General features: G+C 44.4%; 1 protein-coding gene across 1 annotated transcript in view; it reads left to right on the forward strand.

Annotated features, from left to right (window-relative positions):
• Positions 1 to 27,154, forward strand: part of LOC124623368 (carboxylesterase 4A-like) — a 363,176-nt gene that overhangs the window by 160,867 nt on the left and 175,155 nt on the right. The window contains exon 5 of the mRNA XM_047149031.1: positions 4,413 to 4,554. Coding sequence (XP_047004987.1) covers positions 4,413 to 4,554 — 142 coding nt within the window. The remainder of the gene's footprint in view (positions 1 to 4,412; positions 4,555 to 27,154) is intronic.

Raw genomic sequence — 27,154 nt, forward strand, 5'->3', positions numbered from 1 at the left:
ACTCGTATACTAAACACGAAAAACACTCATGCATTCTGAATGTCAAATGAAACATCTTTCAGTCATCTAGTTTCCCAACTTGTTTTATTTGGCTACCAGTCTCGGCGATTTACTACGACATCTTCAGGCCCCTGACTGACGGACGTTTAGAAAGAGTCCACCTCGGTTCTGCTCCAAACAGGGCACAGCAGTACTGGTATTAGCAGATTTCTGCTTGCTTTAGCGATCACTTCAACCACCATCTAGTAATACCAATATTGCTGGTCCCTGTTTTGACCAGAACCGAGGTGGAATCTTTACATACGTCGATCAGGGGCCTGAAGATGGTGTAGTAAATCGCCGGAACTGGTAGCCAAATAAAATAAGTTTGGAAACTAGACGGCTGAAAGGTGTTTCATTTGACATCCTGTACTGAACGGCAGAGTCCTGAAACCATCTTTGAAAAGTTGGACATACAGAGACTAATGCATTCTGGTGGGTGTTCGATCTGTCACAGAAAATTGCAGCTCTAATCATTTATGCCGCGTGATCATTAGTAAAACCGACAAATTGCAGAGACGGATTTCTATGACCACGCAAACGACCAAAAAAGGCTTGAAATGTTGTGTGATGTGGTTGGTTTCTGTGAGTATATGTGTTTTGGTATAGCCGTGCTGCCTCCCGACCGTGTCCATCTGCTTGGCCGTACACAAACACCATCTCGTCTTTTTCCCAACATGAATACCGGACCATTCTGCTGCTTATAGTGCGCTGTGTCAATCACACAGCTTGCAAAACACAAGGCACGTCGTCAGAGGAACTGTCATTTGTCAGCGCAATCTCTCATGGCAACGATGCATTTCTGGACGCAAATTAATAGTGTGATGCCCCATCCACTTTATCCTAATATGGAAACTGAACAGATTCATAAATAATTGAGGGCAGAAACTCGCGTGTAGTAAGTAATCGGCATTCACTTTATTGATCTCTCTCTAGAATGCAGAGCTTGTATCTTACCACATAAATAGAATTCTGATTAAAGGAACCGACAAATTAACGTTATTAAAAACACTGAAGAGGAGGGCATAAATATTAATGGGAAATACTTCCAAATGCACCTCGCCTACCTTGTGGCGGCCATTCACAACAGATCGCCCACTACTACCATTATACTCTCCCCTAACACACCATCTATTTGTGGACAGGCTTCAGCCTTTCAACTATACCTCCCCTGTCTTGTTGCGGCTGTTCACAACGGATCCCCCACTACTACAATTATCCTCTCCTCAAACACACCATCTGTTTATCCATAATAGGCTTCAGCTTCCAACTGTACTTCCCCTATCTTGTGGTGCCCATTCGCAATGGATCCCCCACTACTACTGTTATCCTCTCCCCTAATACACAACCTGTTTGTGAATAGGCTTCAGCCTCCCAACTGTACATCCCGTACTTTGTGGTGGCCGTTCACAACGGATCACTCACTACTACTATTATAATCTCCCCTAACACACCATCTGTTTGTGGATAGGCTTCAGCCTTCCAAATGTACCTCCCCAACCTTGCGGTGGCCGTTGGAAATGGATCCCCCACTACTACCATTGTACTCTCCCCTACCAAGCCATCTGCTCAGGGTGGGCCAAGTTTTATTGTGTGCGCTTTAAGAGACCTCTGCCAATTGGTGCAGCTCTGAAAAGCCCACTGGCAAATGCCAGATAAATAACTGTTGTAGCTTCTGTGTGCAGTGGGATGGCATCTAAGTAAAAAGTGTTGTACTTACGTTAAAAAAAAAGAAGCGAAAATATTTCAGGTCACTGAAGATGTCTCAATAAATTAGGGTGAAACGCTTCCGACAAAACATAAATTGCATTTATAGAGTTGCAGATACACTGAACAGACCAAGCGTTATGACCACTGCCCACCGCGACCTTGGATGCATGGCGGCTTTGCGGGCATGTGACACAATAACGAAAGTATCTAAAAGAAGCGGACACAGATGGGAAATCGCCCTAGCGAAGATATGGACTGCAAATGGGGAAATCCATTGATATAAGTGACTTTTACAAAGGGCAGATTATTATTACGCAGAGTCTGTGCACGAGTATCTGGCAAACGGTGAAGTTCGTCGAGTGTTGACATGCTATTGTCATAAACATCTATGGGAAGAAGCAGAAGGACAGTGATACTACCACTAGGCGCTAAATGGTTGGACATCCACGACTCTTCACAGAAGGTGGGATTTTTGAGGATTGTCTGCTCTTTGAAGTAGGATGGATGGTGATATGTGGGATCTCTACCGAAAAAAGCGCAGCGCTGGTGCAAGCACAAGTTTTTCGGGTCACATCATTCATCACCAGGTTGTTGAACAAGGAGCTCCGCAGCAGACCACCCCTTAGTGTTCACATGTCGACTCAATAACATCGTCAGTGTGGGCATGGGATCATCAAAATTCGATCGTCGATCTATGGATCACATTTTTGCTACACAAGGTCGATGGTCGTCTACACAGACGCGGTCATCGAGGTGAAAGGTGGCTCGAAACGTGCACCGTGCCACGGATGCTATGGAACACATTTTCCTGTCCTTGCATGGGACCCCCGAAGGCAATGCCACCTTTCAGCAGCATGATTTTCCGTGTCTCAGAGTCAGAACCGTGCTACAGTGGTTTCAGGAGCGTTATAGTAAATTCACGTTGGTGTCTTGGCGACCAAATTAGCGTGATCTAAATCCTATGGAACCCGTCAAGGACGCTATTGGGCACAATCACCGCGTACGCAAATCAGCGGCCCGTTTATATGCGAATTACACTACTGGCCATTAAAATTGCTACACCACGAAGATGAAGTGCTACAGACGCAAAATTTAACCGACAGGAAGAACATGCTGTGATATGCAAATGATTAGCTTTTCAGAGCATTCACACAAGGTTGGCGCCGGTGGCGACACCTACAACGTGCTGACATGAGGAAACTTTCCAACCGATTTCTCGTACACAAACAGCAGTTGACCGGCATTGCCTGGTGAAACGTTGTTGTGATGCCTCGTGTAAGGAGAAGAAATGCATACCGTCACGTTTCCGACTTTCATAAAGGTCGGATTCTAGCCTATTGCGATTCCGGTTTATCGTTTCGCGACATTGCTGCTCGCGTTGGTCGAGATCCAATGACTGTTAGCAGAATATGGAATCGGTGGCTTTAGGAGGGTAATACGCAACGCCGTACTGGATCCCTCGTATCACTAGCAGTCGAGATGACAGGCATCTTATCCGCATGGCTGTAACGGATCGTGCAGCCACGTATCGATCCCTGAGTCAACAGATGGGGACGTTTGCAAGACAACAACCATCTGCACGAACAGTTCGACGACGTTTGCAGCAGCATGAACTATCAGCTCGGAGGCCATGGCTGCGGCTACCCTTGACGCTGCATCACAGACAGGAGCGCCTGCGATGGTGTACCCAACGACGAACCTGGGTGCACGAATGGCAAAACGTCATTTCTTCGGATGAACCCAGGTTCTGTTTACAGTATCATGATGGTCGCATCCGTGTTTGGCGACATCGCGGTGAACGCACATTGGAAGCATGTTTTCGTCATCGCCATACTGGCGTATCACCCGGCGTGATGGTATGGGGTGCCATTGGTGCCACGTCTCCGGTCACCTCTTATTCGCATTGACGGCACTTTGAACAGTGGACCTTACATTTCAGATGTGTTACGACCCGTGGCTCTACCCTTCATTCGATCCCTGCGAAACCCTACATTTCAGCAGGATAATGCACGACCGCATGTTGCAGGTCCTGTACGCGCCTTTCTGGATACAGAAAATGTTCGACTGCTGCCCTGGCCAGCACATTCTCCAGATCTCTCACCAATTGAAAACGTCTGGTCATGGTGGCCGAGCAACTGGCTCGTCACAATACGCCAGTCGCTACTCTTGATGAACTGTGGTATCGTGTTGAAGCTGCATGGGCATCTGTACCTGTACACGCCAACCGAGCTCTGTTTGACTCAATGGCCAGAGGTGGTTGTTCTGGGTACTGATTTCTCAGGATCTATGCACCTAAATTGCGTGAAAACGTAATCACTGTCAGTTCTAGTATAATATATTTGTCCAATGAATACTCGTTTATTATCTCTATTTCTTCTTGGTGTAGCAATTTTAATGGCCAGTAGTGTACATGACCCGTGCGTAGGCATCTAATGCCACATACCTCCAGAAAAATACCAACACTGTCGGATCCCTGATACACAGAATAATCAGTGATGTATTTCGTTCCAAAGATAGACAAACAAGCTATTAAGCAGGTGGTCATAATATTTTAGCTCCTCAGTGCAGACACGAGGGCCCTCAATGCTTATTGATGATTACACATGTCGGACAAACGATGATGTTGAGTGTGTGCAGTGTATGGTTTGTATGTGTGTTCGCAGAGGACGTGGCAGCGGCTGCCAGTGCTGGTGCTACTGGAGGGCGAGGGCTTCGTGAGCGGCTCGCCGTCGAGGCTGCCGGCGCACGACCTGGCCGCCGAGGACCTCATCGTCGTCTCTGTTTCCTACAGACTCAATGTCTTCGGTATCTATCACTCCACCTCTAACACAATCACTCAGTATACAATATACGTCAAAGTGTTCGGCTACTCATTTCATAAACAAACGTAACGGAAGATATTACAAATTACACTGACAAAAAAAAGTGAAGCACCCGGAAGAGGAGCAGGAAATGAAACTTCACGGGTTGAGAGGGCAAGTGATGATATTGTCTGTCACGTAGAAGAAGGTGTAATTAGATGACTGACGAACACTAACTTCACTTAACATTATTCAGCACTTGCACATACAAGAGCGCGGAGTGAATTGCCTCCGGCCAGAACACCTACGGTATATATACAGTTACAGAACATTCCAGTACAATGATTCTTGACATTTGTGGATACTTCTAGACTGTACTCGAACCGAATATAGAAATTAAAATTTTACAATTCAGGTGAGTTTTTAACTCACGACCCTCCATACAACAGCCTAGTATCATAACCACTACAGCACGGTGACTGTTCTACTCAGCTGCTTCTGCGACATTGCTTCCTCCTTAAGAGAACAGCGTCTCGGTGTTACGTCCTCTTAGTCCGGGAACGAGTCATCGGTCCTGCATACTCCGACTCCCGATGGCTGATGTTCGCTCTGGTGGTGATCTTCTTAGAACTTCCTTTGCCGCTACGCTCTTCGTCACCTTTCCGCTTGTTGCCTGTCGCTTGAGCTTCGAATTTACCGTGAGTTGCAGGATCCTTATAGGGCTTCATTCTAAAGACGTGGACTGTATCTCTGATCTTTCTTCGTCTTGTGTCGGCGCCGAAATCTTTACAAGTAAGATCAGACAACTGTTTTACAACCTTATAAGGTCCAAAGTAGCGTCTGAGGAGCTTCCCAGAGAGACCAACCTTCCGAACAGGAGTGAAGATCCAGACGAAGACACCAGGCTGGTAGACAACAGGGTGGTGGCTCGCGTCATACCTTCGGCGATCGTTTTCTTGAGCCTGCAGCGTGCGGAGTCGAGCTAACTGCCGAGCTTCCTCAGCTCTGGTTAACACCTGGCCGATGTAGTCGTCGTACACGTCATTGAGATGTAACTGAAACACAGTGTCCATCGTCGTAGTCGCCTCACGCCCACGCACCAGGAAAAATGGCGTAAATCCTGTAGTGTCTTGTTTAGCGGTGTTATAGGCAAACGTCACGAAAGGTAGCACCTCATCGCAGTTGCTCTGCTCAACATTGACGAATATTGATAGCATGTCGGACAAGGTCTTATTAAGGCGTTCAGTAAGCCCGTTAGTTTGCGGTTAGAGGCAGCCTTCATGTGATGAGTAATGTTGCACCGACGGTTTATCTCAGACACAAGATTCAATTGTAAAACTTTCTCTCGATCCGTAATTAACGACCTTGGGGCACCTCGAATGCTTCGGCTGTTTTCACGGCTTTTGTTATGGCATAGCGTGTCAGGTAATCAGCGCAAACATTAATCCATCTACTGCCACCAGCAGACGTTGGAAATCGTCCGAGGAGGTCAATCCCCACATGCTGGAAAGGCGTTTCGTCTGGTGCAATTGGTATGAGTCGGCCAGGTGGTTTCTGAGGAACTGCCTTTCTCCTCTGGCGCTCACGACAGTGCGACACATAATGATGGACACTCCTAAATAAACCTGGCCAGAAAACTCTCTTGCGGATCGCATCGTATGGCTTAATAAATCCTAAATGTCCGGCCTCAGGTGTGTCATGGAATTTCTGTAGAACATCGAAGCGCATGTGTTTAGGAATCACTGGAAGCCACCTCTTTCCAAACGGATCATTTTTTCTTGCAAAGTAATCCTTTAACTACCTTAATTTGTCCTTTCTCATCCTCTGACTGATTTAAGGCAAGCATAATTTGAGATATCTTGGCGTCCTTCTGCTCAGCAGACAGATCCTGGGGTGCAGCGAGACAGTCACTATCTTCATCAAAGTCTTGATGGTCTTGCACAGGGTTTCTTTAAAGACAGTCGGCACCTTGGTGTTTTCTTGCACTTTTGTACACTATGGTAATGTCATACTCCTGAAGACGTAGTGCCCACCTGGCGAGTCGTCCTGTTGGATCCTTAAGACCTGCCAACCAACAAAGTGAATGATGGTCTGTAACAACTGTGAATGGCCTTCCATGGAGATACTGTCGAAATTTACACATGGCCCAGATCACAGCAAGACATTCTCTTTCTGTAGTTGAGTAATTTCTCTCGGCTTTTGTAAGTTTCCTAGAAGCATAGGCTATAACCTTCTCTTTTCCATCCAAAATTTGCACCAGAACAGCACCGATCCCATATCCACTGGCATCTGTGTGTAGTTCTGTAGGTGCTCTCTCATCATACAGACCAAGTACTGGGTCAGTCGTCATAGCTTTTCGCAGCACATCGAAAGAACCTTGTTGAGCACCACCCTAGATAAATTTATCATCGGCTTTTAACAAGTCTTGGAGTAGCCTGGTTTTGATACAAAAGTCTTTGATAAAACGACGGTAATGAGAACATAATATGAGGAAGCTTCTCACATCGCTAATACTTTTAAGAATTGGAAATTCCGTTAACGATCTCACCTTTTCTGGGTCTGACCGCACACCTTCGTTTGATACAAGGTTTTCCAAGTATTTTGATTTCTTTTGCTCCAAAGAGACACTTTCTTGGAGACACTTAAGAACGAAGCTCAGTCTTCTTACTTGTTCATCAAATTCCTCTGCGAACACTATAATGTTATCTAAATAGCATCGTCCACTTCAGGTGACTTAGAAGATTATCCATCATTCGTTCAAAAGTTGCTGGTGCATTACACAAACCAAACGGCATTACCTTAAACTCATACAGGCCCTCAGGGATGATGAAAGCAGTTTTCTCACGATCAGCCTCATCTACTTCGATTTGCCAGTATCCCGAGTACATCTCCATGGTTGAGAAAAACTTAGCCTTCTTCAGACAATCTAGTGTATCGTCAGTTCGTGGAAGGGGGTAAACGTCCTTTTTATTTATCTTATTAAGCTTCCTGTAATCAACGCAAAAGCGCCAACTGCCGACCTTGTTCCTGACGAGAACCACTGGTGACGACCATAGGCTCTGCGAAGGCTGAATGATGTAATTTTTCATCAATTCCTCTACCTCGTCACGAATTATTCGACGTTCCGTTGCTGACACACGGTATGCTCTCTGGCTTATTGTTTGATGGTCTCCAGTGCTAATCCGGTGCTTCGCCGTCGATTTGTCTAATTTTCTTTTCACCTGTGGATTGAAGCATTCAGGGAACTCTTCTTCTGCTGTTCGTTAGTGAGATCTGCTGATAGTCGAGCTAGAAGACATGGGTTGATGCATGGCATGACACATGACAATTACCTTTCTAGCGCTGACTGCGGGAATGATCACTTCATCCAGCACACATAGTCTCCACACATTCGGATGCGCATCTTCCTGTCCACAGTATCTCATCTCGTCTCGCATAATCTTCAAGCGACCACAATCTATAATTGCCTCAGAAGCTTTCAAAAAGTCCCATCCGAGAATAACGGTATGACTACACTCTTGTAAGGCGATGAATTCTAAGGGCTGTGTATGGCCACTTACATCCACACGAATGACAAATCTTCCTGTAGGTTTCATACATTTTGCATTAGCCGTCTTCAGCAGAGATGTTTTGTTGTCGACGAATACGGTTTTCTGCAACTGGCAACGGTACTTCTTCGAAATGACTGAATATGATGCTCCAGAGACCACAAGAGGCTGGGTTGGTCGGCCATCCATGAGGATATCAACGTAGTTTCCTATCGTTTTTGTAGTGATCGACGGCGGAGGATTTTTCTCTTCGGCGGCCTCACCTCCAAGGAAGGTCGCACCCTTTAGTTTTCCAGGTTGCGGCGGCTAGGTGATCGGCTGGAGCTTCTAAACGGCGATGGAGACTTTGATCGGCATGTTGGGGAGCGTCTTCTTCGGAGGCTAACATGCGGCGATGGTGACCTACGTCGTCCTGCACCCACATCTTCTTGTTCATCTTCGTCGTCCCAGAGTTGGCGTCGGCTAAGATCGGTCTGCTGTCTTCTGGCGCGGGCGTCATCAAATATCCGCCACCTTTCTCGACAACAGCGCACCACATGTCCCGGTCGTCCGCAGTGGAAGATACTGGGTCCTCCAGACGTCAGTCTTCCTTGGTGCCCAAACAGGTTCCTCATGCGACATTGTAGGAACGTAACTTCGCCTGGGTCTCGACTTTTTCACCGTTTAAAGGGAAATGAAGAACGAGAGATTGGGTTCAATGTCTGTTCTACTTCCTCCATTATGACTTCTTGAAGCGTCTCGTTTTTTTGCTCGCTGTGCAATCCAAGTGTCTTCTGAACTTCCTCTCTTACTATCTGACGAAATCAGATTGTGAAATCAGTTCCTTCCTCCATCACAGACATCGATACGACGTTTGGAAGCCGTTCAAACTTCTTGCGTGTAATTCTTTTTTGATGCATTGTCTCGACATACTGGCACCATTTTATGACGTTGCCCGCTGTCGAAACCTCCTTCAGGAGTAGGGCTTGATACATGTCCTCAGCAACACCCTTTATGAGATGTGCAACCTTATCTTCCTCCTTCATTCTAGGATCCACTATTTTACACAGCTCCAAGACGTCTTGAATGCAGGATGCTATAGTTTCTCCTGGACGCTGTGCTCTGCACTTTAATTTACCTTCAGCCTTGCACTTCTGTCGTTGTGTGTCTTCGAAATACTTGCGCAGTTCCGCCTGGAATACTTCCCAGCTTGTGAACTTCTCCTCTTTGTTCTCATAACAATTTGATTAGCAGTGCCCTCCAAGTAGAAGAATACGTTAGCCAAACACACGGTGTCATCCCATTTGTTAAATTTGGCTATACGCTCATATACCTTCAGCCACTTGTTCGGATGTTGGCCATCGTCACCAGAGAACCCTGAAGGATGTCTCATGTGGTGGCACACAGTTGCTGCCATCGTAACGTCCTCGTCTTCTTCTGTCTCCGATAGACTGCGATCTGCTGAAAATGGCTCGAATTCGGGTTTCTCGCCACGTAAACGGCAGCTCTGTCGTGGCCTGATGGGAGTCACTGTGTCGTCGATAATGTGCGCTATCACAAGTTCCGATACCCAGCGTCTCCACCATAATAATGTCACGCAGAAGAAGGTGTAATTAAATGAATAACGAACACTAACTTCACTTAACGAGGGTTTATTCGGCACTTGCACATACAAAAGCGCAGAGCGAACTGCCTCCGGCCAGAACACATACAGTATATATACAGCTACAGAACATTCCAGTACAATGATTCTTGACATTTGTGGATACTTCTAAAATGTACTCGAACCGAATATAGAAATTAAAGTTTTGCAGTTCAGGTGAGTTTAGAACTCACGACCCTCCATGCAACAGTCTAGTATCATAACCACTACACCACGGTGGCGCCGCGCGAGATTTGCCGAGCGGTCTAGGGCGCTGCAGTCATGGACTGTGCGGCAGGTCCCGGCGGAGGTTCGATTCCTCCCTCGGGCATGGGTGTGTGTGTTTGTCCTTAGGATAATTTAGGTTAAGTAGTGTGTAAGCTTAGGGACTGATGACCTTAGCAGTTAAGTCCCATAAGATTTCACACACATTTGAACATTTGAACACGACGGTGACTGTGCTACTCAGCGTCTTCTGCGACAATATTTCAGCGATTACGGAACAGCTTCAAACTTACAAGAACTTAGAAGTATGAGCCCACTTATCAGTATAACGTCGTGCCCAATATGGATTGGACGCAGGCACTTTTTCGACTGGGAAGCGTGTTGTACTCAGCAAAATAGTGGACGGCTGATGTAACTGGTCCTTGATATCCTAGATCAATGGCGACGAAGAATTCTGCTCACGAGCCCTGTCCTGGCACGAGTGCCATGGTGCTCGATCTGGCTGCCACATTCCCCTCACCGCCACGCTGCCATTTCTGACCGCAAGGAGGGGGAAGACGAGGAAACTGCGAAAGCACCTTACTTGAATAGCAGTGCAGTCGCACTGCATATGACTTGGTTTTATATTTCACATTTCTCAACAACATAGGCCACAGAGAAAATGAATTTTCATTATAATTGAATTATTTTTGGTGTGCTGAAGACATAATACACACTGAAGAGCCAAAGAAACTGGTACACCTACCCAATATCGCGTAGGGCCCTCGCGAGCACGCGGAAGTGCCGAACCACGACGTTGCATGGACTAGACTAACGTCTCAAGTAAAGCTGGAGGGAAATGAAACCATGAATCCTGCAGGGCTGTCCATAAATCCGTTAGAGTACGAGGGGGTGGAGATCTCTTCAGAACGGCTCGTTGCAAGGCAGATATGCTCAATAATGTTCATGTCTGAGGAGTTTTGTGGCCAGCTGAAGTGTTTAAATTCAGAAGAGTGTTCCTGGAGCCACTGCGTAGCAATTCTGGACGTGTGGGAATTCGCATTGTGGTGCTGGAATTTCCCAAGTCCGTCAGAATGCAGAATGAACGTGAATGGGTGCAATACGTACATGTCACCTGTCAGAGTCGTATCTAGACGTATCAGGGGTCCCATATCACTCCAATGGCACACGAAACGCACCATTACAGAGCCTCCACCAGCATGAACAGTCCCCTGCTGACATTCCATGGATTCATGAAGTTTTCTCCTTACCCGTACACGTCGATCTGCTCGATACCATTTGAAACTCGTCCGACCAGGCAATATGTTTCCAGTCATCAACAGTCCAATGCCGCTGTTGACGGGCCCAGGCGAGGTGTAAGGCTTTGTGTCGTGCAGTCATCAAGGATACACGAGTGGGCCTTCAGCTCGGAAAACCCATATACGAGGGCAGTTCAATAAGTAATGCAACACATTTTTTTTTTTTGAAACAGGGGTTGTTTTATTCAGCATTGAACAGGTTATTCCCCAATCTTTTAGCTACACAACACTATTTTTCAACGCAATCTACATTCAATGCTACGGCCTTACGCCACCTTGAAATGAGGGCCTGTATGCCTGCACGGTACCATTCCACTGGTCGATGTCGGAGCCAACGTCGTACTGCATCAATAACTTCTTCATCATCCGCGTAGTGCCTCCCACGGATTGCGTCCCTCATTGGGCCAAACATATGGAAATCCGACGGTGCGAGATCGGGGCTGTAGGGTGCATGAGGAAGAACAGTCCACTGAAGCTTTGTGAGCTCCTCTCGGGTGCGAAGACTTGTGTGAGGTCTTGCGTTGTCATGAAGAAGGAGAAGTTCGTTCAGATTTTTGTGCCTACGAACACGCTGAAGTCGTTTCTTCAATTTCTGAAGAGTAGCACAATACACTTCAGGGTTGATCGTTTGACCATGGGGAAGGACATCGAACAGAATAACCCCTTCAGCGTCCCAGAAGACTGTAACCATGACTTTACCGGCTGAGGGTATGGCTTTAAACTTTTTCTTGGTAGGGGAGTGGGTGTGGCGCCACTCCATTGATTGCCGTTTTGTTTCAGGTTCGAAGTGATGAACCCATGTTTCATCGCCTGTAACAATCTTTGACAAGAAATTGTCACCCTCAGCCACATGACGAGCAAGCAATTCCGCACAGATGGTTCTCCTTTGCTCTTTATGGTGTTCGGTTAGACAACGAGGGACCCAGCGGGAACAAACCTTTGAATATCCCAATTGGTGAACAATTGTGACAGCACTACCAACAGAGATGTCAAGTTGACCACTGAGTTGTTTTATGGTGATCCGTCGATCATCTCGAACGAGTGTGTTCGCACGCTCCGCCATTGCAGGAATCACAGCTGTGCACGGCCGGCCCGCACGCGGGAGATCAGACAGTCTTGCTTGACCTTGCGGCGATGATGACACACGCTTTGCCCAACGACTCACCGTGCTTTTGTCCACTGCCAGATCACCGTAGACATTCTGCAAGCGCCTATGAATATCTGAGATGCCCTGGTTTTCCGCTAAAAGAAACTCGATCACTGCCCGTTGCTTGCAACGCACATCCGTTACAGACGCCATTTTAACAGCTCCGTACAGCGCTGCCACCTGTCGGAAGTCAATGAAACTATACGAGACGAAGCGGGAATGTTTGAAAATATTCCACAAGAAATTTCCGGTTTTTTCAACCAAAATTGGCCGAGAAAAAAAATGTGTTGCATTACTTATTGAACTGCCCTCGTAGATTATGTTTCGCTGAATGGTTAGCACGATGACACTTGTTGATGGCCCAGCATTGAAATATGCAGCAATCTGCGGAATGGTTGCACTTCTGACACGTTGAACGATTGTCCTTCGTCGTCATTGGTCCCGTTCTTGCAGGATCTTTTTCCGGCCGCAGCGATGTTGAAGATTTGATGTTTCACCGGATTCCTGATACTCACGGTACACTCATGAAATGGTCGTACGGATCAATCCCCACTTCATTGCTACCTCGGAGTTACTGTGTCCCATAGCTCGTGCGCCGACTATAACACCAGGTTCAAACTCACTTAAATCTTGAAAACCTGCCATTGTAGCAGCAGTAGCAGCAGTAACCGATCTAAACAACTGCTACAGACACTCGTTGTCTTATATAGCCGTCGCCGAGCGGAGCGGTGTACTCTTCCTGTTTACATGTCTCTGTATTTGAATAGGTATGCCTAAACCAGTTTCTTTGGTGCTTCAGTGTGTCTTTCTCTGGTACAAACTGTTGCCATACAGACAGAGTAGACAATTTCACAGTGTTTTGCTCTCACGTTGCCACATATTCGTGAGTTATTTAATTTCATAATCGGAAGATGTCCTCCTCACAAATACGTGTATCGTAATATTGTAGTACTTTTACAACCTCGTCATGCAGATTTGGAAAAATCCCCCTGAGAAAAACAACGTAGACGTCCTGGACAGTTTTACGGCAAAATATTTCTAATTAAAGCTGTATCTACCTTGCAAGTCAATCAGTTACATCTGCACACGCTCAGGGGGCGCTTTAAACTGAAAAGACAAATGGTCTCGAAAACTTCTCGAAAACAGATGTATGATTGACAGTGACTTCAAAATTCTTACAAAACTATCGTTGTGATTCTTGAAAGACCACAATGAATCCTTTAAACGTCGCGCCTTCTTTAATGGCATTGAGATTAGGTAGCTGAATTGTTTTTGTTAGACTGTGTCCCTTCTAGAACGTGATTTTCTATTTAAATGCATTCCTATCAAATCAGAAAGAAGTTACCTTGAAATGTCTTACAATGGGCAGTATGCAGTCAAGTCCACTTAAAATGCGAAGTTTGCAATCTATTCCGGATGTTCTAATATTCGCCGGCCTCGCTGGCTGAGCGGTTCTAGGAACTTCAGTCCAGAACCACGAGGCTGCTGCGGTCGCAGGTTCGAATCCTGCCTCGGGCATGGATGTGTGTGACGTCCTTAGGTTAGTTAAGTTTAAGTAGTTCTAAGTCTAAGGGACTACTGACAACAGATGTTAAGTCCCATAGTGCTTATAGCCATTTGAACCATTTTCTAATATTCATTCCTGCACTCCTTATGTGTTCATAAATTCAACAGTTGCGAGTTTTAAATAGAAAAATCGTTCCAGGCATGTTCTTAGACCTAACCAAAGTATTTTGCAGTGCTGTATGAATCTTCCACGCTCTTCGTTCAGCTCCATTGAAAATAGATGCAACTGACAATGGAGTAATGCGTGTGACTTAAAAATGTGTACCACCAATTTTTTCATATGCTCCATGCCCGCAAATTTAGCATAAAGTGCTTCTTGATGTACAGAACAATGAATCCCGTCTGTTATCACTGTCATTTTTTGCGTTTTCATTGCCAACGGCAGATGGTCTCGAAAACAGGTGTAAATCTTTAAATTCTTCTTGCATGGGTTTGTAATGTCGTTTCATAGCAAACTTGCAGTACCCATCGGTTACGCGAAAGCATAATATGTATTTTGAGACTTCTGATCCTTCTCTTATGTTACTCGCACTCATATTTAAAAGCTCGTGCCGATAGATCGCTAGACTGCCTCTTTTCGTGCAAACAGCCACTGGACCTGTGGACGTTCTTCATACAACGAACAAATAACGAAGGATAAACAGCGTTGAAACCTCAATTCTACCGAATTCAGAGTTGGACCAACGGAAAAATGTCGCTCCGCAATGGTAAATGAAATGTCGCGCTGTTCCGGGTACTTCCGAGAAGGAACGAGGAAAGCCGAATGAGATGGGCCTTGGTCCGTACGCGGTCTGCACACGCTCCACGCAGGAAGTATAGCGTGCCGTGACCGGCCCTGTCCTAAATACCGCCAAATACGAGGGTCACTCCAAAAGAAATATATATTATTTTTTTTAAATCCATCTTTTATTCTACATGTTTGAAAGTTTTACAGTCTGTAGATACATCCTTTAGGAACAATATTTTCATTTCTCTACATAATTTCCATCCCTCTCAACTGCCTTACGCCGTCTTGGAACCAGCGCACGGTAAAATTCTGGACCAACCTGTTGGAGCCACTGTTTGGCAGCGTGCACAAGGGAGTCATCATCTCCATACCTTGTTCTACGGTCTTTCAGTTCCCCAAAGAGATGATAGTCACTTGAAGCAAGGTCAGGACAGTAAGGCGGATGTTTCAGTGTTGTCCATCCGAGTTTTGTGATCGCTTCCATGGTTTTTTGACTGACATGTGGCCGTGCATTGTCGTGCAACAGCAAAACATCCTGCTTTTGCCGATGTGGTCGAACATGACTCACTTCAGTTTGAAGTTTCTTCAGTGTCGTCACATTTGCATCAGAATTTATGGTAGTTCCCCTTGGCATGATGTCCACAAGCAAGAGTCCTTCGGAATCGAAAAAAACATGGCCTTAACTTTTCCAGCAGAAGGTGTGGTTTTGAATTTTTTTTCTTGGTGAATTTCCATGATGCCACTCCATTGATTGCCTCTTCGTCTCTGGTGAAAAATGATGGAGCCATGTTTCATCACCTGTCACAATTCTTCCAAGAAACTCACCTCCACCATTCTTGTACTGTTCCAAAAGTTCGCTGCATACCGTTTTTCTTGTTTCTTTGTGAGCCACTGTCAACATCCTGGGAATCCACCTGTCACAAATCTTTTTTAACGCCAACCCTTTCAGTATTCTGCAAACACTTCCTTCCCCTATCCCAGCGTAGCGTGACAATTCGTTCACTGTGATCCGTCTGTCTGTAGTCACCAATTCGTTAACTCTCTGCACATTGTCTGGAGTGTGTGCAGCACGAGGTCCGCTGCTGAGAGGACAATCCTCAATATTGCCGTGCCCGCTTTCATCACGTAACCTGCTTGCCCACCGACTAACTGTACTGTGATCGACAGCAGCATCTCCATACATCTTTTTCAACCTCTTGTGTATGTTTCCCACTGTCTCGTTTTCACAGCACAGGAATTCTATGACAGCACAATGCTTCTGACGAACGTCAAGTGTAGCAGCCATCGTGAAGACATGCTGTGACGGCACCACTCACGGGAACAGGTCGAACTACGTTTGAAAACAAGCGGGGAAGGATGTATCTACACACTGTAAAACTTTCACACATGCAGAATGAAAACTGTGTTTTTACAAAAATAGTATGCATTTCTTTCGGAGTGACCCTCGTAGTTGACGTCCTAGCCGTTCTCTCACATGTTCTAGAAGGGACAGATTTGCACTTATTGCTGGCCGCGGGCGTACCTCAACATCATGCAGACGGTTCATAAAGACATGTGCGATGTGTCGATGAGCATTGTCCTGAAAAAATGACATCATGACACTGTAACACTGGAGGTAACACATCAGGGTGCACGACGTCTGTGATGCGTCGTTGCGCCGTCAGATTTCGCACAGTTACTACCAGCCGTGATCTGAAGTTATACCCGAAGGCTCCTCAAACCGTGACGCCAGGGCTAACAGCACTATGCCTCTCCAAAACATACTGCTTCTCACCACGTCGCGGTCATACTCGCCAACGATGGTCACCTGGGGGTGTTGTGGAACTGTGAGTCACCGCTGAACACAGTGCGAGGCCATTCATCAGAAGTCCTTGCTTGCCGTCCACGGCCCCTCTCCAAACGCAGTAGTTTGTGTTGTGGTGTCCATGGCTACCTAGCGATGGGACGGTAACTCCCACGCCCGTCTGCTGTTAGTCTCCGACCAATGGTTCGGCATGACACAGAGTGTTATAGGAAGTCCACGTTCTCGGATGGCAGGCGGAGGTGTGAAGGGGTTACGATGTGTCTGATACGGAATATCGCGAGACTCCCTCGTGATGGTCAGGCGTGGTCGACTGGAGCCTTGTTAGCGAGTGTGCCTGCCACCGCGTTCCCATGCTGTCTAACATCGTACCACTATCACGTTCGAATACTCCACAGATCCGGATATTGCACGAATTTACCTGCTGGGCAGCTGCTGATAAATCTGTCTCACCCACTTACGCGGTATCTCCTTGTCTTGACTGTGATCATCCAACATCTGACACTGTTCACACATCTACACACGTTTCCATTCCTGGCAACAACATTAAACGCAAAAAACACTGCAACACTCTGAAGAGGTTGAAAAAATCGGCCAACCAGTCGCAAACCAAAGGTTTATTTAGCCCTTGAGCTAGCTATCGACCTTTCTAAACATATCTTCTTCAGAAGGCGTGGGCTTTGTTACAAATCATGGATTTTATATTAATTTTGTATATGACAACAACCCCTCGGCTTCAGCTAATGAATTTTCCACAAAGTGATGTAACAAGACCCACTCCTTCTGAAGAAGATATTTTTAGAAATATAGAAACCTAGGTCAGGAGCTAAATAAACTTTTGGTTTGCAACTGTTTGGTTGATTTTTCAACCTCTTCAGATTTGCACAGTTGCAGTCATATTTAAGATTCTATAACACTGTTGGGCGTTCTATCTGTCACAGAGGTTCGCAATTCTAAATCATTTACGTACCATTCGATGTGACGTTGTCGTCAGATCATATCTTCTGGGTTATTCACTTTTTTTCAGGCAAAGTACCTTTATTCTCTCTAAAAGTAATAGCTGCGTGCCATAAATCACATGTAGCAACTTTGGTAAAGCTCCTGAAAACCGTCATCGAAGGCTTCTATTGGAACCAATCTAAGCATTGTTTCTACATAGCTATGGATATTCGTCCAGACCTGGTTCAGAGAGCAGTCCACACCTGTCGAGATGATTGTCTGTCCTACTTGAGATCGAACCATAGGAAACAGTTCTCATCGCCACTGGTGACGTCTTAAATGTGGAACTCGCTCATATGTCTCGATGAAAGCTACGCAGTTTGCTTTCGGTAAATTGGTGTTGTAGGATCGGCAACAGACCTTCTAATTACCCAAATCTTTGTGAATGACGCCCTGATTATCCCCAAATCATTCAATATAAATTTCTGAAACAGTCACCAGTTTCGTTCTAGCATCTACCGCGGCTTTGTCTGTCTGTTCATTGTGGACCAGAACAGGGCGCCTTATGAATGGTGGTAAGGTCTTACGGGACCAAACTACTTAGGTCATCGGTCCCTAGGCCTACACACTGCTTAATCTAACTTAACTTACGTTGGATAACACACACATCCATGCCCCGAGGGAGGACTCGAACCTCCGGCGGGGGGGAGGGGGGGGGGGGGGGGGGAGGATCCGCACGGACCGTGACAAGGCGCCCAGACCACGCTACCCCTCGCGGCTTTCCACCTCATGTGTCTGCTAATACGTACCTGAGGATACCCTTGTTACAACGCGTATGTTGTCCCCACTTGGCTTCAGTCAAATGTCGAGACACGAGTGACTTCCAAATAATATAATACTTTGACTCTAACTCTACATGGATACTCTGCAAATCACACTTAAGTGGCTGGCAGAGGGATCATCGAACCACCTTTACAACAGTTCTCTATTATTCCAGTCTTGAACAGCGCGCGGAAGAAACGAACACCCATACCTTTCCGTGCGAACTCTGATTTCCCTTATTTATTTACGATAATCGTTTCTCCCTATGTATGTCGACGTCAGAAAAATACTTTCTCATTAGGAGGAGAAAGTTGTCGACTGAAATTTCATCAATAGATTCCACCGCAACGAAAAACGCCTTTGTTTTAATAATGTCCACCCCAAATCCTGTACCATGTCCGTGACACTCTCTCCCTATTTCTCGATAGTACAAAAAGTGCTGCTCTTCTTTGAACTTTCTTGACGAACTCCGTCAATCCTATATGCTAAGGATCCCTTACCGCGCAGCAATAAGCCGAAAGAGAACGGATAAGCGTTATAGGCTTTCTCTTTAGAAGATCTGTTGCATCTTCTAAGTGTTCTGCCAATAAAAAGCAGTATTTCTTTTGCCTTCCCCACAACATCTTCTATGTGTGCTTTCCAATTTAAGTTGTTCGTAATTGTAATTCTCAGGTATTTCGTTGAATGTACGGCCTTCAGATTTGTCTGATTTATCGTGTAACCGAAGTTTAACGGATTCCTTTTAGCACTCGTGTGGATGACCTCACACTTTTCATTATTTAGGATCAATTGTCAATTTTCGCACCATACAGATATCTTTTCTAAATCGCATTGCAATTTGTTTTGATTTTCTGATGATTCCACTAGACGATACGCGACAGCATCATATGCAGACAGCCTTAGATAGCTGATCAGATTGTCTCCTAAATCGTTTATATAGATAAGGAACAGCAGAGGGCACGCCAGAAATCATTTCGGTTTTACTGTCTGACAGGTCTAACGGGTCAGTTATTATTTTTTACGTACTGCAATACGTACAACCCCATCAATCGGGACGCATGCGGCAGCATGCACAACCTAATATCTTCCAAACAGAAAAACGGGATTCTTTCGGGGTCATACCTCTGTTCTATCGCTGGGTCAAGTGTTTGGGAAACACCCTGGGTTAGGGACCATTTGTATACCCAACAGAAGGATCTTCTACATTTCACTGTCCTAAGTTCAGTGTCAAAGTATGAATATTACACACTTCCTCCTGCTTAGGCAAATAAAGTAAATTGTTTGGTTTGCATTTTATGTGGCCCACGGTGAGCCTTAAGGGGCTTATGGAGGCCACATTACTTTATGGGCGATCACTCAGAAAACCGGAAAAAAGGTTTCTTTATCATTTTTCGAACCAAGGCCAAGCCACGAATTCCAATATGGTTACGCACAGCAAACGGCTGTAGATAGATAGATAGATAATTTTTGATGTCAGACGAAACATAAATAAGAAATAACTGCAGGAAATTACTCAAAATTTTAACGTTATATTCTCTACTCATTTTTCAAGAATCCTTTTGCTTTATCGAGAAACATCCAAAAACCATGATTTTTCGTTACCAAAACCGAGCCCCAGATTCCAACACGGCGGTGCACAAGAAGTGGGCATAACTTTTACGATATATTCCTAACATCCCAATCTCAAACAACATTGAAAACTTTCTTGGTATCTTTATCCATTTCCGAGATACAGAGGTTCAAATTTTTCCATACTTGTACACGTAAAAAACGCACATATATTTCGGAGTGAGGTGAAAACTTGGTTTATAAAGTGACATAGCACGGAGAAATATTCTGCAAAGTGTCTCCTTTATCATCAGAAGGCTTCTGGGACCCCATGTTGTGATACTGAAGCACATGCAAAGTTTTTGTGCGCATAAAATCGTGTCTGAGGTGTAAAATTAGTTTTCCGTTATTTCAATTTCACATAAGTAAACTGTCAAGATTTTACTGACCCGTAAAGTACTTTTCATATGAGTGACATATCCTGTTGTGGCAGGGGAAAGAAGGGAACCAACGGAAAAATGCTCCAATCGGAGCACAAAAAAGGGTAATAAGTTCCTGTTGAAAAGACTCTTATTGAAAATTGGTCTCCAGCTGCCTTATTCTGCCTTCCTCATCACCTTTAAAAAATTTCTCCACAATTTTGGCATGCAAACACATTCGTGCTTTTTTATTCTGAGGGAGAAGGAGATAGTGACAGTGGGGAAGAGACGTAAAATAATAAATATAGGAAGATATTAGACATTTGTTGTGGTATAGAAAGAGCGAAGAAGATAACGGTAGTGTGAGGGTAAGAGAGGGACACAGTACCAAAGGAACATAGTTGACAGTGACAGGACAGTGCAAGGGAAGGAGCAAATGAGACAGTGCCAGGAATAAAGGGAAGGAGAAAGTAGAAGTAGTTGAGAGCCGGTGATAATGAGATACTGAGTCTATGACAATGACAACGAGGAAGAGAGAGATAGTGAAAGCGAGAAGACAGAACATCTTTTGGAAGGAATGAACGAGATAGTAGCAGTAAGGGCGAGCAAGAGGGCGACAGTGACAATGAGTGAAGACAGTAGCAGTAGAACAGAACGAAGAATACTGTAGCTAAGAGATATGAGACAGTGGCAGTTAGAGAGACACAAATATATAATGATAATGAATTGGACTGAATGAGTGAGGTCACAGTTCGCAGTAATTGACGGAAAGTCATCGAGTAAAACAGAAGTGATTTCTGGCGTTCCCCAAGGTAGTGTTAAAGGGCCTGACAATCTGAGCAGCCGTCTTAGGTTGTTAGCAGATGACGCTGTCGATTATTGACTAATAAAGTCATCAGAAGATCAAAACAAATTGCAAGACGATTTAGAAAAGATATTTGAATGGTGCGAAAATTGTAAGTTGACCCTAAATAACGAAAAGTGTGGGGTCATTCACATGAGTGCTAAAAGGAATTCGTTAAATTTCTGTTACATTATAAATCAGTGTAATCTAAAAGCCATAAATTCAACTAAATACCTAGGTATTACAATCAAGAACAACTTAAATTGGAAGGAACACACAGATAATGTTGTGGGAAAGGCTAAACAAGACTGCATTTTATTGGCAGGACACTTAGAAAATGTAACAGATCTATTAAGGGGATTGCCTACACTAGGCTTGACAGTCCTCATTTAGAATATAGTTGCGCGGTGTGGGATCCTTACCAGATGGGACTGACGGAGTACATCGAAAAAGTTCAAAGACGGGCAGCACGTTTTGAATTATCGCGAAATTTGGGAGAGAGTGTTACAGAAATGATACAGGGTTTGGGCTGAACATCAATAAAAGTAAGGCGTTTTTCGTTGCGACGGAATCTTCTCACGAAATTACAATCACCAACTTTCTCCTCAGAATGCGAAAATATTTTGTTGACACCAACCTACATAGGGAGAAACGATCACCACAAAAAAATAAGGGAAATCATAGCTCGTAGGGCAGGTTATGGGAGTAAGAGGTGAGTTGCAGGTTAAAAAGATCGCGAATTTGTTCGCATGACGAAATTTTCTGTAAAAATTTTAAAGGAGCTGAGCGAGGTAGCAAGAGGCAGCAAAAACCAACTCTACAGAGTCCCTTATAAAGGAGCATATTCACCTAAAATTTTGTTGATGATGTTCGTTTCACGAAGGAACTGTTATGAGTTTGGAGCCACGTTACAATTTTTTGTTCAAAAAGCGGTGACAATACATTCATAAATTCGTATTTTTTTCCGACGATAATAGTGCTGTAATACATCCCATACGAGAGAAAACTATAGAAGTGATTGTTAATGATGTTTTCCAAAGCGCTATTTAGTGGTTCTCTGAAAACGGAGTCTCTCTAATTTTTTTGAGAAATTCCTTACAATCAGTTCTGTACAACAAATAGTGTCATAATGTCAATAGCTGTAGCACATGAACTGTAAGAAGCATATTACGGCGTTGCTCAGGCAGCAAGTTCAGCTACTTTTGCCGTTCGTCTACTTGCTATTCGTGGAAACATACGAATAGCCGGCCGGTGTGGCCCAGCGGTTCTAGGCGCTTCAGCCTGGAACCGCGCGACCGCTACGGTCGCAGGTTCGAATCCTGCCTCGGGCATGGATGTGTGTGACGTCCTTGGGTTAATTAGGTTTAAGTAGTTCTAAGTTCTAGGGGACTGATGACCTCAGATGTTAAGTCCCATAGTGCTTCAAAATGGTTCAAATGGCTCTCAGCACTATGGGACTTAACATCTGAGGTCATCAGTCCCCTAGAACTTAGAACTACTTAAACCTAACTAACACAAGGACATCACACACAGACATGACCGAGGCAGGATTCGAACCTGCGACCGTAGCCGTCGCGCGGTTCCAGACTGTAGCGCCTAGAACAGCTCGGCCATCTCGGCCGGCCCATAATGCTCAGAGCCATTTTTGAGCCACATACTAATAAACAACCTGACATATTTTGCATATTTGTACTCCATAATGCCTTATGGAATAATTTTCTGCAGTAACTCATCTCTTAGAAAGAAGGTGTTGATAGCACAAAAGCGAGTAGTAAGAATAATGTGTGGTGGTCACCCGTGGTCGTTATGTAGGTACCTTTTCAAGTAATTATTTTAACTGCACTATCGCATACACACATTCTCTTATGATATTCGCCTTTAACATGCCATCATATTTGCGAGGAATAATTACATTCGAACTTACAACGGCAGAAAAAATGGCTTAACTGCTCATTATTAAAGCTGTCAGTTGGTGATCACTTGGCCAGTAACTTAAAATGTCTGACGTGTAGCGAAAACAAAGTTTAAATGCAACAAAAATCATTTATTCTGAACATACCCTTCTACTGCAAGGATGAAGTTTTATTTGTTTTAAAATTCGTGACAAGCAAAAAAATATGTTTTAACTGTAGTTGCATGAGTAGGACTAAAAATAATGAGTTCAGTAATGTTAACATAAGTCATGTGCACATACCGTGTAAACTGACCCGTTTCACGTCATTTCGAGAAAAGAATTCTTCGAATTATCTATGGATCATGTAAGTAACAAACTAACAACAGAAACTCTTTATGTACACGGGAACAGTCTTCTACTGTGGCACGTCGGCGGTCGGCGCTCGCCTTCGCCTTGGCACCCCCTCCCCCCCACCCCCCCCCCCCACCCCCCCTCTGGCCTTGAAACCGCTACCATTCGTTCGCTTTTCGTCCACTATCGCATCCATGCGACCATATTAGTGGGTAATTCTACCCAGATGTATGGATAACATCACGGCCACACTTCCCCTGTAGCCCTCTATCAGTAACTAGCAATTACGGAGGTGACAGTAGATCCTTTGTGATGGTCATAACGTCGGTGTGGGCGTGGTGGACCCCCACCCTTTCAAAAGAAAAAAAAGAAAACTACCATGTCCACATGCAATACATAATGAAATGAATGACACAACAGAACAAAGATTATCTGTGAGCAATCCTTACCTTATTTTTCGAGATATTACGTTTAACGACGTTAGGAAGGAACGGCTCGTATAAAGGACAAAGTAACAATGGCCATTGTGTGAATTACCCACAGCAAAACTTTCTTTGAGGTGCAGACCAGTCTGACGTTTGATTTTGGAATTAATGTTCATTATTTTTTCAATAAAATAACAAACAAATTACAAAGATCGTATTATGTATATTTTTTAAGTAAAGAACTTGCTCCTAGAGGAACTATACGACATCGGCGAAAGGCCTTCGCGGAGTATGAGAGCGGTTAGTAAAAGCTCTGGACGCAACAATTTTCAACCAAGAACAAACAATATTTCAAAACTGCTTTGAAATAAATAATATTGTCCAATGTAGTACGCAGCGATATTTCAAAGAATGGTCTTAACAAAACGTCGACACTCTGAAAGAAAAGTCAATGTTTCGGACAAAAGCGTTGTTATAAAACCCTGCGCCATAAATCTGAATTAAAATATATCGAAGAAATGCTACACACTACGGCAGAGAAAACGCCAACTCGCAAGTTACAAAAAGCTATAACGCAATTGCAAGTATATTTCATGAATTATAGCTCGCGCGAACTTGAAAAATGTTGTTTTGAAAAACAAACCGTTTAAAGTTTCAACATGTGTTTGAACTGAACAAACTTTTAATCGACAATACCAGAAAAGTACAGTTGGCCATTTTTTTCACGGATGTCGAAACGCTCTCATTTTCACCAAATTATATTGATTAACTGGCTTACCAAGCGAAGCTTCCTCTGCACGATTGGGATTATTTTTCGAACCTTTCCTACCTGTATAAACACGTTTGTTCATCATTTTCTAGCACTCATGCTCTACAAGTTTGTTTCGGCGGCCATCATCAGCAGCAAGCACAAAAGTGAAACTTTATGGCAGATTAAAACTGTGTGCCGGACCGAGACTCGAACTCATGACCTTTGCCTTTCGCGGGGAAATGCTCTACCCGCTGAGTTTCCAAGGACGACTCACATCCGTCCTCACAGCTTTAATGTGACAGGATGTTTCATATCAGCGCACACTCGGCTGCAGAGTGAAAATCTCATTCTGGAAACATCCCCCAGGCTGTGGCTAAGCCATGTCTCCGCGATGTCCTTTCTTCCAAGGGTGCTAGTTCTGCAAGGTTCGCAGAAGAGCTTCTGTGAAGTTTGGAAGATAGGAGACGAGGTACTGCTGAATTGTAGCTGTGAGGAGGGGTCGTGAGCCGTGCATGGGTAGCTCAGGTGGTAGAGCACTTGCCCGCGAAAGGTAAAGTTGCCGAGTTCGAGTCTCGATCCGGCACACAGTTTTAATCTGCCCGAAAGTTTCATACCAGCGCACACTCGGCTGCAGAGTGAAAATCTCATTCTCAAGCACAAAAGCATCCGTTTTGTAAATAAATACCTTTTCTTGCTGCACTATATTTTATTTCTTCCTGATGCGTTTCTCCTTTTGCTGTAATCCATCTTCAGTCGAATCTAGAATGATGCAGCTTTGTTATGCGATAGGTGTAGATTGTAAAACAGTTCATGATTGTTGTTTTACGTAAATAAGTGATTACTTATAGTCCTTCGCGTTTTTTGATGGCATCTGCGTTTCCTCTCATCTGGTTACATGTTGGAGATCGGAGTATAACTTCACTTACGAAAAATAAGCACGTTTTTATGTTACGAACTGCAGGCAGTCGCTTACTCTAATCTAAATATATCTCCGAGTGATGCTAAATGTTATTGTTTTTATTTTTGTTATTGTGTTATTGTCATTATATTATTAAATGTTTAAATGAAGAAAGGTATTATCTTCTCAGTAGCGTTCAAATCGTGAGCTACAGCCTTATTTTTTTATTTATGAAATTAGTGAGTTTACTCAGGGCACTTTTGTTGCCTACGTTACTTTCATAACGCAAATTAATAATCAAAATAACTAATTTAATAAGATTGAATCTTGAACTGCTGGTATACCCATTATTACCACAACAAAATAAAAACGGTGAAGAGCTGAAAGGGTATGAATGAGAACAGTGGCGTATTTAAGTTTACAAAGATAATGATGAGTTTTTATTCATCCTTTTATACCTACAACTAGCTGATAAATCTTGCAAACATAATGACAAACACAAGTCAGAAAGGGGATGGTGGTTGATTGGCAAAGCATTCATTGGGGTGGAAACTACACAAATACTCCTCTGAATTAATCCCTTTTAGAACGCAATCCGACTTTGTTCACATGAATCCACTGTGAGTCCCACTTCCATTCAAATGGAATCAATTACAATCAAGTACACCACAAACTATAGTTCATCGGAGAACAGGGAGCTGATAATGTCACTTAACAACCCTGCGCCAGTGATTCAGGCGGCAGCAGAAAATGGTGCACTGTGCGAGAGGAGTGGCGCGTTGCGGCAGCTGTAATATTCTGAGGTGTAACTAAATTTGCAAACTACACAGTCTAGCGTTCTGATCATTAGAATACGGGAAACTTCCCTATTAGAGCCTTTAAATCCCGGCAGATTTCAGTGTGAAGTGAACCCGTTCGCTGGACTAGCCAAACCAGTTTGACTCACAGGCACAACGGTGCATGCTAGAATTGTCAAATGTCAGACGGCTCCTCAGGACGAATGAGTTCACCTTGTGACACACGGTATATTCGAGATGATACGCAATTTCACTGTCGGTACAGGTGGAAACTGCCCTGGCTCTTAGTCACCACAAGTTCCAAATCACAAGTCTCACCCACTAGGGAAAGACCTGAAATCCTCTAAAAGGGAAGGACCATGTGACGAAAAAGGCAAAGAATCACAGTCACTTTTCACCAAGCCGAAATAGCAAGCAAAAAGAAAGAAACGGCCTCCAGGTTGTGCAAACCAATCACACTATCCTCTTGACTGTTCTGCTGGCCTAGTAACGAATCCAGATACAACACCAGGGTTCCCAAGCTAGGGGAGCAAGCCTCATTTTTGCATACCCTCAGAGGAGCCAATCAGCGACTCAAAATCTCTCTTGTCTGAAAAAAAGAATATTTTAGACTGGGGAGGCGTCATTCACACAGTAAGTATGGTCATTTTTGGCAAAAACGTCTGCCTAGACGGGAGCACAGTCCCTCACTTACGGAGAGATCTAATTTGTCCAGACATACCATTTCTAATTTCTGAAAGAAGGCTGTTGAGCTTCCCAGTCAGTCGTGCCAGTGAAATATACGAGGGCTGTCCAGAAAGTAAGTTACGATTGACCGCGAAATGAAAATCACAGTGAAAATCAGAAATGTTTCATTTGTAACAGTTAGCTACACCTTTCAGCTACTTCTCTACGTAGTCGCCGTTCTGACTGAGACATTCGTCGTAGCGTTGTACCAACTTTCCAATACCCTCATCATAGAAGGCAGCCGCCAGTGCTTTCCG

This window comes from Schistocerca americana, chromosome 1 (genome assembly GCF_021461395.2).
Source record: "Schistocerca americana isolate TAMUIC-IGC-003095 chromosome 1, iqSchAmer2.1, whole genome shotgun sequence".
Lineage (NCBI taxonomy): Eukaryota > Metazoa > Arthropoda > Insecta > Orthoptera > Acrididae > Schistocerca > Schistocerca americana.